The 12,817-nt window shown below is 44.1% G+C and overlaps 1 protein-coding gene across 3 annotated transcripts in view; it reads right to left on the bottom strand.

Moving 5' to 3' along the window:
• Positions 1–7,705: 7,705 nt before the first annotated feature.
• Positions 7,706–12,817, bottom strand: part of PI4KA (phosphatidylinositol 4-kinase alpha) — a 67,355-nt gene continuing 62,243 nt past the window's right edge. For all 3 annotated transcript variants that reach the window (XM_075718997.1, XM_075718998.1, XM_075718999.1), the window contains 4 exons: positions 12,070–12,229; positions 10,725–10,814; positions 9,758–9,841; positions 7,706–7,845 (listed from right to left, as the gene is read on the bottom strand). In XM_075718997.1, the coding sequence (XP_075575112.1) occupies positions 7,794–7,845; positions 9,758–9,841; positions 10,725–10,814; positions 12,070–12,229 (386 nt within the window). In that variant the 3' untranslated portion in view covers positions 7,706–7,793. The remainder of the gene's footprint in view (positions 7,846–9,757; positions 9,842–10,724; positions 10,815–12,069; positions 12,230–12,817) is intronic.

Raw genomic sequence — 12,817 nt, 5'->3', positions numbered from 1 at the left:
CGTTGAAATTCAAATCCCAGTTTACACATGGGGTAAGAGAGAAAGCACTTTTCAGAGCCCAGGTTTCTGTTGGGATCCATCCCTAGACAGTGCTTTTTAAGCCTGGTAACAGCACAGACCAGGGCTATCTTCATGGCAGAGGATTCCAAACACCTGATCCCACCTTTGTCACAGAGAGCATGGGGAAGACTATTAACTACTAGTTGCCTGGACTCAAAATGACCACAGGAATTATTCATGATCAGTGAGCTCTTTATAGCTGCACCGATTCAAAGTGTTTTCTTCTCTTGGACCTGTTTTTTTCCCCCATCCTATGTTCTGCAGAACCCTGTGTTCTGCTTATTCTGTGAGGCTTAAAGACTTCACAGTACCATCTACCCACTATGTGTGCTGTGAAGCCCAAGGTGAATTGCTCAAAGGTAAGAGAGAATGTTAAACTACCGTTATGTGGGGAGGTTTATTATTTTTTAGTAAGGACTCATGAACCTTAAAATAATGGACAACTTACATCTGAGCCTGCATATAGAGTACCCTTCATCCCAAAGAAGCTTTCAAAAAATGTACATGTGCAGAACCATAGAAATGTAGCCACCTCTGGAGCTGAACACAGCTGCTGCTCATCCAACACAGCAGGATAATAACAAGCAGAACTCCTGCACTGTCCACGACAAACCTCTGGGTTTTTTTGGTAAATGCACTATGGATTTCTGCATGCTTGCTATACCAGAGGAGACTCATATATTTAAAGGCTTCACCTGACACAACAATGCAGAGTCAGCAAAACACATTTCCTTTATGTCCCTTGGAAGGTCAAACACCTCCCCAGCAGAACATACAGGAATACAAACTGCCAGGCTCTTGAGCAATTTCATATCTGATATTCAGGTACTCGCTAGCTCTACCACTCAGTGCCTGCCGTGACAGATATGTCACAACTAAAGGTCACGGCAAGGTTTTCCCTGCCAGACTTGCTCGCCTTACAGGAAAGGCAGATTTGTTTCTCCTCAATTGCTCGGTCCGTGCGTCCCAGGCACCATCGCTTGTTTCGGAGTGCCCTCTGCCGCCCAGCCCGCAGAGCTGCGAGGCTGCAGTTAATGAGGCCGAGACAATTAGAGGAACGTCGGTTAAGGACAGACAGCACCATGCAGCCTCACATGCAGCTTAGAGGCCCCGTGCTGGAAGCGAGACTTGAGCTCAGGGTCTGGCTCTACCAGAGCTCTAAAGGTTTGGAATGCACTGCCACCTACCAGGGCTGCACAGACAAACTGATTTTTCAGGTCTGTTCTCTGGGGTAACTACCTCAGCTCACCTCCCACATCTCATAAAGCTCTTGCCCAGTTCTTCTCATCTGGGATCCAGGGCACAAAAGGCAGCAGATGCCCCTTGCACTGGCACTGCTGGGATCCCTCCCTTTGCAACCTTTTACCCTTCATTTCCACCCAGCCCAAGTCATCTGAGTGAAGAGCAACTTCTCTCTCCAAAGAAATAGGAAAGCTGACTTTCATCCTGCCCTAGCCCGAGACATGGAGCCAGGAATCCCTTTGGGGCTCAGGAGGCCTCTGAAAACAGCATAGAAACAGTTTCTATCTAGGTGGTAAGAGATCAGATATTCTAGAAGGTTCTACTAACTTACAACCTCTAATATTTGGCAAAATTGTTCAGTCAGTTGGTTATCCTCACAGCTCCAAGAACCCTTACCCTACCCTTACCAATAATCTTTCTGTTCAAGCTGGTGCGGGCAGCCAGGCCTGACACTAGGATTCAAGTTTCTGACTCGCAATGCCAGAACATAATGTGTTACTGCAATTTGTTAATTACTTAAGTTAATAAAGTTCTTTTAAGCACAACACCCATAAGTAGCTTTATTAGATCACTCGTGTACAATCAGCTACCACACAGGCGCAGCACTGTCCTGCACAAGAAACAACTTTGCAATACATACAGGATTCTCTGTGCAACGAGGTCGGGTACTGCAAAGCTCCTAGATCTGCACTCCAAAGAGTAATGTGAAGTTCTCAGCAAGAAAATGGTTTGCATGTGTGCATGCAAAGATGCACACGTACCATCTTCATCTGTATGCTAACAGCAAACACCTTAAGAAAGCTTAGATGCGGCAGTCAAAATACAGCTCACCAAGACTTGCACTGGGGAAGAGAACTACATGATAGCAATACATGGTTTTACCTCTCATCTTTTTGTTATCCAGAGGCATGTTCCTCTCTATGAGGTATCACTCCTATACCTCTACAAGGATGGAATTCCATGACTTCCCCCTTCTTAAATCGTGATCAAAGTTACTACTCCACATGTTCCTAATCAATACATGCAGCTGGGACTGTCTCCTAGATTTGCTACAGTTCAGACATTTTTTCCCCTCCCACAGCAAAACACAATTTGTTTTGCCAGGCTTATCACTGCAAAGCTGAAACAACTTGCTTAGGAAGAGACCAAGACACATTCCTAGCTCTGTATCGGTCACCAAAGAGGGGCTTTTAATTCCCAAATGTGTGTGTGTATGTGGGGGGGGTGTTGTCAGGGCGTATAACATAGTCTTCGTGTGGGGACTTACACCCACACTCCCAACAATCACTCCCAGTTCCCTTCCGCTTCTGGCTGCCGGGCTTCCCTTGGGAAGAGATACCTGAATGCAGTCAGGTAGGTAACTTCTCCCTTCAGTGAACTGCCAGCCATTGTTGTCTGCCCGTGTGATTACTGCGATTGCTTATCTACGTCACTGTGTCATCCTCCCTGTTCTGCTCTCCCCTGGCAGGCAGCAGAGCCACACATAATGTTCATAAGCCTTAACACAAACATGTTTGCAGTTTGTTGCTGCTACAGTAAGCACTGAGGCTAACCATGGCCATGGTGATCCTGGAGGGGGACGTGTTAGAATAACAAGACTCACAGAAACACTATCACTGCTATTAGGCAACTGACATTGTACCAGAAATAAGCACAAAGGCATCACCTAGAACTGCAAAGCTCTAGTAACAGGGCTGCTGCAGTTGCAATGGCCCATCGGAAAAACAGTCCTTTTGGGGAAGTTGTGCTATTTAATAAGCCAGCTGATGCCAGGACTGTGCGTTATCAGAGTTCATCTGCTTTTGCCAGCTAAGTAGCTTATCTAACAAATACACTACGTCACCTTACAAATCTTGCTCCTTCAGGATTGTAACTCCTGTGACCTCCCAAATGCAGAATCCTTACAAAAGCAGATGGGGCACAAAAAATGTCAAACCAGCCAACCCACTACTGACACATTGTAGGCAACAGCCTAGGGTAGGCATCCTTGGCACCGGGCCTGGAAACTACGACAGCACCTCCAAACATTTCAACGTGCCTTCAGTAACAAGGTTCTGTCAGAAAGCCTTTATCTAGAAATAACCCCTGTGTGTGCTGTCTTTCAGTGTGCCACATGCTTCCCAGCACATTTTAGTCCTTCTTAAATGGGACAAGCAAAAATGCCATGTCTTAACACCAAACAGCACAGGCACAATATTTTTCATAAGGTCAAACAATTACTAATCATGCTTTTAAGCTGTATCTACACTCAGGACAAATTCTTTTGTTTACTGCTCTTTTTTTGACAGCATTCATGTGGAAGCAAGGGGAAAGGATGGACACATTTATGGTGAAAAGGAAAGAAAAAAGCCTAATCTAAACTGTTCTGTTGGCCACAATCCTTTTCCCCCTCTCCAGCATTTTCCAAAGAGGACTCAAGCTCTTCTTCCCATGTTTGCTCATTTCATTGGCTCCTCCACCAAGTTCCCATTGCCTGTACCAACCCTGACACTATGCAGCATGTGCTGGGTGTCCGCAGGGGGTACCATGACCCTGCGCACCAGCCAGAACATCACACAGGCACATTGCGCTAATGGAGGTGGATTGCTGCGCTTCAGTCTCTAACACACATAATGAGATTAGCATTTGAATAGTGCTGATCAAGTTACCAGTAGCACTGAACCCTGGGTCCATCAGATGCAAATGAATCACTATAAATTTTGCTCCTTTCTTAGGGGCTCTTTATATGCACACCAACACAGACAGAACTGCAGTGGGGACAGCCAGGGAAATCTATCTCTCACTGAGATGGGATTTCTGAGAGTGGAGAAACCATGGGAGCATCTTTGCTTAGATAATTTTTTTTTTTTTAAAGAGCATTTTTCTCCCCTCTTTTTGATGCCTCTTTTCTCCCAGGGCTGCGGAGGCATCAGGACACATTCTGGCATAAGGTTCAGGGACAAAAACCTGCAGAATATCTTCATGTAGGTCTTAATTCTATCTGTTCTTAATTACCTGAGTGACTTCTGAAAGCCCTGCCAGCCTCCTTGCATAAATGACGTATCCTTCCCTGGTGGGAGGATGAAGGTGAAATAAGTCTATGCTGCGTTGATTCAGTATCTCCAAAGTGCTTGCAAAATACTGGAGCATCTTCGTGTTCTCACCTCCTCAGTGTCCCTGGAGAAAGATACAGAACACATCCCATTTAGGAAGAATCTGCTTTAGAGTACTGCTTTGCATGATTAAATGTAAACTACCTAATCCCCTCTGTATCTCAATGGATGTTCAGTTATAGGGGATTTTTCTCCCACCTCTGAGCTGTGGGCAGGAACCCTGAGGGGAGGGGAAGGAGGCACAGTCAACGTGTGAAAATGAAATCTGCAGCTGTCAGCAGGTGAGCTTTGGCACAGAAACCACAGCGAGAAAAGAAGTTGCAAGAGCTCGTCTTTCCTACTAACATGGAGTTTAACACATTCACAACATTTCTGCAAGCTTCGCAGCAGAAAAAATTATAACAACCAAGAGACCTCAGCTGCAATCATCTTAGAGTTTTTAAGAGCATACCACAAACCAGCTTGCCCTTGTGATAACTCCAGTTGACCTCTACATGCAATTGGCTCCAGCTGCTTTCATTTCTCTGGACAAACTTGACAGAAGAAACTAAGATCATGTCAGCTCTCCAGGCAGCCTGACTGAAGTACATAAAATAAGCGAGCACTGTGAAGAACACTAAAACTCACTCATTTTCTGGTACAAAACCCTGGACAGCTTTAATTGCATTCTAGCAAATTCTATGCATCCTATGCTAGAACACACAGAAATTGCTACATGGGTTGATATTTGCAGCTGGGAGTGACTTTCTGAAGTCCAGCATTAGCAGAGCTCCATTTATTATTCCTAATATTATTATTCACCAGCTGATAGTCACTTCTAGCCCCAGATATTTCTAACAATACTCCTACAAGCTTTTGTTAGGAAGTTTACACCTATTAGCATTCATTTATCCTGTACTCATTCAAGAGAGCAACTTCTCATGCCATCTCCATTTATACTAGCTCTTAATTGATCTTCTTATCATAAGGCTGCTTGAGACACTCATTTAGGTTTTCATTTTAGACAGTGCATTTATTTTGAGGTGCAGGAAAATAAAAGACATGCACATAAGCATTAACTGGTATTAGCGAAATATCAGAATTCCTCACGACCTCCCCTGAGAAGAGAAGCAGTCTTCGCATCTCATCACTCCACCCACTCCCCGTTACAGAAAAGGTGTAAGTATATCACATTTGTAGTGTCAATCAGCTCCTTTTCTTATGGAGCCTGACTAGGTACTAGCCACAGGCACAGAGCACAAAAATTACTCCATGTCCCAGTTGCTTGTATAATAAAGCTGAAATAAATCAGTAATTACAGCCGTTCTCACATACTACTTCTCCCCAGTGAACCTCCAAGCGTTTTTAGAAAGCCAGCGGCACATCCCCATTTTGCTGATGAGAAAAGGGGCTCAGAGCCCACCTTGCTACGAGCCACCCACCGCACAGGCAACAGACATTGGCACAAGACCCATTTCAACAGCTGTAGCAAAAGCCCGAGCCATTTTTGAATGAAACGGGCAGGCTGCAGCCCCTCTGTACTGGGAAAGGACCTGTCCCTCCATCTCACAGGCAGAGCGCATCTCCCTGCCACTGCCTCAGCTGCCTTCTCTGGCAGGGCCTTCTCGGCCAGCCCGGCTTCGGGCCCGCTGCCCCCCTAAGCAGCTTCAGCTGCCCCGGGCCAAGCGGACACGCTGGGAGCTGCCTCAGCAAAGCAGAAGCTCACCCAGGGAGATTCAGGTGCCGACTGGCAGGTGCTCAGCAGGGCACAGCGCTAAGGGGAAGACGTGTGTGCGGCCACGCCACCGGCCCTGCAGGGCAGGCACCCAACCGCCCCCTCGCACACAGAGGCCTCCCGGCACCCTGCGAGGCTCGGCCGGCTGCCACCGCCCAGCCGCCGGGCAGGCCTAGAGCCCGGGCTGGGCATCTCCCGGGGCCGGGGCCGGGGCTGGGCCGTCGTGTGACCGACGGCAACCCGCTATTCCGGGCGAGCGCCTCCCACGACACGCACACCCCTTCAGGGCGGAACCCACCTGACGGCGCAGCCCCGCCTCAGGGCTGGGTCTCCCTCACGACACCTGCGCTCCTCAGCGCTGAGCCCGCCTCAGGGCGCGACTTCTCCTCAGAGCCGGACCCCGGCTTTATCGCGGCCCCGCCGCGGGGCTGGGCCCCCCTGCGCTGCGCCACTGCGGGCGGGCCCGCTCCGGTGCTGCCGAGGGCCTCGTCAGCCGCGGCGGGCCCGGGCGGCCCTGCCCCGCCGCTCCCCGCCGCCCCGGGCAGGCCGCGGGGGAGGCAGGCGGCGCCGCGCCCGGGGGAGCCCCGCAAGGCCCCTGTGCCCGGGCGCCAGCCCCGCCGGCCCGGCCCAGCTCCCGGCAGCCCCTGCCCACAGCGGGCATGGACTGGACATTAGGGAAAAAAACCCCAAAACTAAAGATGGGCCTGTCTAAATTTTCAAGAGCACGTTCCAGAATGACAAGCCTGTAGAAAGGGACAAACGGTTTCCCGAGGACTTGTGTCCCAGCCCAGGGTGGGGCTACTTTGTAAGCAGCACGGGGGGAGCTTTAGCTTGGGCCTGCGTTTCAGCTCTATATGAGAGTCGTGCGCAAAACATTTATGAATAAAAAATTTCATTTAAGATGGATGAGAAGCTGAAGAAGAAATCTTATTTCTCCAGTAGAAAGGTCACAATATAACGAACAGTATGCAAACACGCAGAATGATGTAGTATATACTAAAACTCGGCACGTGGCAAAAGATTTGCAACAGACACAAAGTCTAAGGTCTTTTATTACGTTTTATAGATTAAATATATCTTCAGTAGAGTCTCTTTTTTAAAACACACAAGAGGAAAAAAATACATTCTTCATGTACATATGAAATACTGACCACATAGCAGGGACCATGTACAGTGCAAAGTATGAACACACCTACACAGACATCACCACCTTGGATGATTATCAGGCTTTTTCTACGGTAAACGCAAGTCCAAAGAGAAATCCATACCCTTCCCTTCCATGGCATTTTGTGGGATTGTGCAGGAAAGCGCTATTTTTTTTTCTTTTTTTGTTTTTTGTTTTTTTACTTTTTAAAGGCATTATAAAATCCTTGCATTGCATGAAAAATTATCAAACTCCACAAGCTTGACCTCTTTCACACATTCATAATCATTGTACAATTTTTACTGTGATTGCAGCCCAACTCCAAAAATCCAGGGAAAACCAGAAATATATATAACCTGGTAAAGAGAAAGGAATGAATCTGATTGTTGCGATGTCCAGGAAACATGTACCCACATGTACACACACATGCACAAAAGATAGAAGATAGGAAGGTGTGATTGAGCATCTCCTATTTATTACAAGTTTGGAGTGAGGGCACGGGGTTGCATGTTTCACTTCGGCAGTAAATCTCCAGTGTCTCTCAGTATGGGATGTCATTCTGGTAGTACTGGATCATGTCATATGTCCTGCTCCTAGAGAAGGAAAGCAAAAGCCAGCAGTAAGTAAAGTTTAAAAAAACACTGCACCCATTGTCACAGAAACAAACATCAAGATCTCACAGAAACAAAACATGGGTGAAGGAAATTAGCTGCTAATCTAAACTAGCCCTACATGCTTTGAAGGCATTGTGAAGGCCCAGTTACTGTTATGAACAGCACAAAACATCCTGCTCTTGTTTAAACTAGGTGAAGAAAGTATTTCCATACTTCTCAGTGTGGCAACAGCAACAGCAGCTTGGATCCTGTGTTTGGATAAGCCAGAAGCACCTCACATTGCATTGGCAGTTTGTTTTAGGAGAAGGAAATACATAATGAATGAAGCAAGATCATCAGGGCTGCACAGAGACAGGATTATGTGGAAATAAAAGTAATCTTAATTAAGGAGAATGCCAATAATGAAAATAAAACTGCAGGGGAAATAACAGCATTAATAGCAGCATCTCTGATGAGTGACTGAACAAATAAATCTAAGCCTTGTTACAGATAACTCAATTATCCGTGGGCAGAGCTTATTCAGGTCACAGACTAACCATGCCACAGGCAGAGAAGCTCAAGCTTGTCAGAACTAAGCTGGCTCTGGGCATTCACACAGTAGTGTGACTGCCTTCATAACCCCCAATATTAATCTAAGATTCTGAGCAGATGCACCAGCAGGCACTAGAAAATCCAATTCAGTTCTAGCAGGGCTGTATCTCAGCCAGTAAGCCCTACTGGTCTCAAGCTGACCCTATATGGAACTACACAAGAGCTTGTATTAGACTCTCCAATATATCCCACAAAGTCTGTATTATCTGGGATAATAATAAAACATGCACTTAAGATGTTTAAGTATTAAATGTATTGTATTTAAAGTATTGAATGTATTGAAGTTATATTTTACATGTCATTTCCTTTCAACAGTTTTGCACAAGATACCAAACTATTTGTATACCTGAAGGGAAAAAACCTACAGTTGATTGGCTAGCTGGTGATTAAGTTGATTTTTAAATGCTAAGAACTGATTATTCCATTCAGCATACCGAATAGCAGATGACAAATAAACATGGCCAAGCTACAAAGACATTCAAAAACCACATTGCCAGTTTTCTCTACCTGAGGCATTTTCCCTAGCCAATATTATACAGTAAGTAACATATGGCCTAGCAAAATGATTAGTATGTTAATGTAAAATCAAGTCATAAAGAAAAAATTAGTAGAAAGATTAGAACTCATTTCTAGAGAAGAGTCAAACACACTTTTGCACAGAATAGCAGCTTTGACTTTCAGGAGGATATTCAGGCAACTTAATGCCTACAAGCAATTATAAAAAAGATTTTGACAAGTCACTGTAGTCCTGCTTCAGCTTCATTCTTACTCAGACCAATGGACCATGCATATTGTTTTCTAAGAAGCCTTCTCCTTACAAAATAGAAGGGAACAAGCTTCAAGATCAATCTCTCTTCATTCTGACCAGAAGGCATGCTATTCCTGTTGCTGTTCAATACCATTCTTTACTATTTATCCCTTTATTCGTAGAGGTGACCCTACCCTATATAAAAGGGATATCACAACTAGACATATAACCCTAATAGTACAGTTGGGCATACCCTAACGTAGGAGCCAAAATGCTTAACTTTCGGGCCAAAGATTACTCTGGCAGAAAATCTTCTATTCTTTAGACTAGCCAGCCTTGCTCTTTGACCAGCCTGGGCTTAAGCCTTCCTTCCCAGCATAAAAGGGAGAAGATGCAGCATGTTCAGAAGGAAAGCTGCTATCCTGCACTAGCTAAATATCAACAACTCAAAAATGTTTGGTATCTGACTGATAAAACTCTACTTTTTAGTTCTGCTCAAATCTTGATGACCTTCCTTTAGCCATAGGGAGAAGACATGCATAGATGCCAAACCTGTTGCTGAGGAAACAATTCTGGATGATCTTGATGATGAAAGTTGCAGCTTCCCGTTCGGTCATGTTCGGGCTGAACCTGTGTCTATATGCAGAAAATCACAAAAAGCAAGAGTAAAATTAGTGAGGTTTCCTTTGAGCATGATAGAAATGTGTCTTTGTACAAGCTCAGCTGGGTGCTAATTTCACTTGCTGCAAGTACCTACTTCTTGTGAGACTACCTCATACAAATTAGGTAATGTTTTAATAAGCACTGGCTGTTAGTCTTACGGTGGAGACCGAGGCTGTGAACTTTTCATCAGTCTAGTGGTAACTCTAGGAACAGCAGATCCCTCTTTCTAGGCAGCTGCTGCTTTTAAAATATCTTTGTACCTGGTGGGGCCCTTGAGCTCCAGCCCATCATACTTTACGAATCTGTGCTTATCTTCAGGAAATCGTGGGAAGTTATATGCAGGAAATGCTGAGCTAACTCTGCTCACTCTGGAGCTAACTCTGGAGGCATAAGCCTGAAGGGCTGTTTAAAGTGTTACATTAGAATTTGTATTTGCCTAAGCTGTTGGATGTTACAACATAGTCCCTTTCAGCTTGCATTATCTGTAGAACAAATTTCAAAATGCTGTTCTTCAGAGTCCCTTTCAGAGGGCATCAGACTCTGCAACACATTACCTCTCAATTAAAGCAGATCTTTCCTCTAGAGAGTCTCATTTTGCTAGTCCTATGAACTTAAAAGATAATCCACGTACTTGCACAGTCATTGAACAGCTTGAACTTAATTCTATGAAAAGGCCTCTGGAATTCCTACTTTCTGAGATATTCTATAAACAAAAGTTACCATTTTTACAATGTTAAGACATTTAAGATATTTGAGAAGCATGACACCTATACTCACTGCACAAGTTGTGACAGTGAGTGATACATTCTGTGAAGAACATACGAATATTTTCCAGTTCACACATATGCTGACTTACTTCAACAGCTTGATTGTCTGCCCTCGGAAACAGGGCAGCCCTGTATCCAACATTAATGTAACCAGTGAGACGACAGCATCCATGTAAGGCCTAGAGAAAAAGAGGACAAAAAGGTTACAGTGCTCAAACTTCTGCAGCCTTAGTAGGTAAAGCAGGCAAGCTGAGAAGTTCAACAAGCTGGATCACACCTTTTTCTGTAATTAAATCAACACATGTAATCCTCTTACATTTGCTGGTGGAGCTACACTACTGCTTGCAATCTGTCACTTTAAATAAATTTCACCCCTTTATGTTGGACTACCAGATACTCAGAATGCTGCAAGATGAACAGTCTCAAGGAGGATTATACAATGCAATGCTTTAGTAAACAACATTTCTTTGTCATCAGAAAGGTGAATCAGTGCATCAAAACAGTACAAAAGGCTGAAACCAGCACTACCACAGTAACAGATTATCTTCTAATTCCTAATTACTCTGTGTAATTCTTTGCTACATCAGTCCAGCTTCCCTTCTCCTTCCTCTCCTCCCACTCAGAACATTTATTACCTACCAAGCTGTTACTCTACTACTTGGGTCACATTTTTGCCTTGACACAAAACTTTCTCCAGACTGCTCCCCCTCCAAGGAACCAAACCGATCTTGACTCCAAGACAGCCCCTTCTGGGGCTACTAGCTGAAGAAACTTTGATTCTGTAAGATAACATCAATAATACTTTATACTTGTGATTGAATGAGCTTTTATCTGGACTCTACTGTACTGTCCTCCTCCTACCCACATGCAACATCCTCTTCATATAGATTTATTAGTGCTCCTGCATGTTAAAGCAAACCCTGTTTGCTTCGTGTGGAGCAAGGTAAAGTTGCAAATCTTTACTGTGACAGGCTGGCAATCACAGCTGAAGAGCTGAGCTACCAAAACCCTGCGTATTTTACATCAGAAAATTGTAGCACTTTTCACTTCTCCTACTTAATTAACTCTAGCTGAAATAGTGATCAATGTGATTGTCCTATTTGCAAAAACAAGAATGATTTTGATTCTCCTGTAGTTTCTTACTGGAAAGTTTTAACAGCATACTAAATCGTGTGTGGAAATGTGTGTAACATCACATTTATAAATTGAGTATAATATATAAAATTATCAAATATAACATAAGAACAGGAAAAACCCTACAAAGTTAGGCTGTAAAATTGCAGGATTATTAAGTTGCTTCAAAGTTTGCAAGATGTACCAGAACAGTCTGACAGACTCAGACCCCCTAGAGACAAATGTGTATTATTATTTATCTTCTCATCTGGTTTTAGGCATGCAAGCACTTCCACTTTTGAGCAGTTAAGAACACCTTACCTGACTGCCAGATAGCCTCTGACACACATCTCCATAAACCATTTGAATGGAGTTGCCTCCATTTTTCCTCCCATTATCATCACCATCTCATCAGTCAGCTTAATGTCAGGCTCCCAGCCCAGATTTCCACCAGGTGAGCTTTCAAACATGAATCCAAAATCTGTGCACAAAAGATAAGCTCCCTCATAAACTTTGTTGGTTAATTGTGTGCTGCCAAAGCTGACAGAAGAAAGGAGAGGTGGATTTAATGAATTAATACCTGCATTTTCTACCAACATTTCAACTCCAACTGGAAAAAACCTTTGGTGAAGTATAAGAACAGCAACAAAAGAATCATCACCATGACATTAGACTAGACGTAAGAATGATGACATCAGATAAACTCCTTGCTGAAACAGCTGTGCAGTTCCGGAAAAGCAAAGCTAAAGCAGAGGTTACAGCCTCGCACAATTATATAAATTTACTTGTAAAATTTAATTCATACCCATACAGTGATGAAAGGAACCTGAAGATACATTTATATATTTATACATATATATACACACACATATATGTCTGTATGAATGCATTAGTACATATACATGCATAATCCATACATATGTGTGTACATACTTTCCTGAAGCTGGTAAAACTTTGCAAAGCTAAATTTACACAGAAGCAGCCAACACAAATATACATACAATACTGAACAGGCATGAAAAAATCCCAGGTATATTTACAAACTATGAAATCAGTATATAGATTGATC

This window comes from Pelecanus crispus, chromosome 11 (assembly GCF_030463565.1).
Source record: "Pelecanus crispus isolate bPelCri1 chromosome 11, bPelCri1.pri, whole genome shotgun sequence".
In the NCBI taxonomy this organism is placed as follows: domain Eukaryota; kingdom Metazoa; phylum Chordata; class Aves; order Pelecaniformes; family Pelecanidae; genus Pelecanus; species Pelecanus crispus.
The sequence above is the reverse complement of the archived record's forward strand: the minus strand, read 5'-3'. Positions and strand labels throughout refer to the sequence as shown.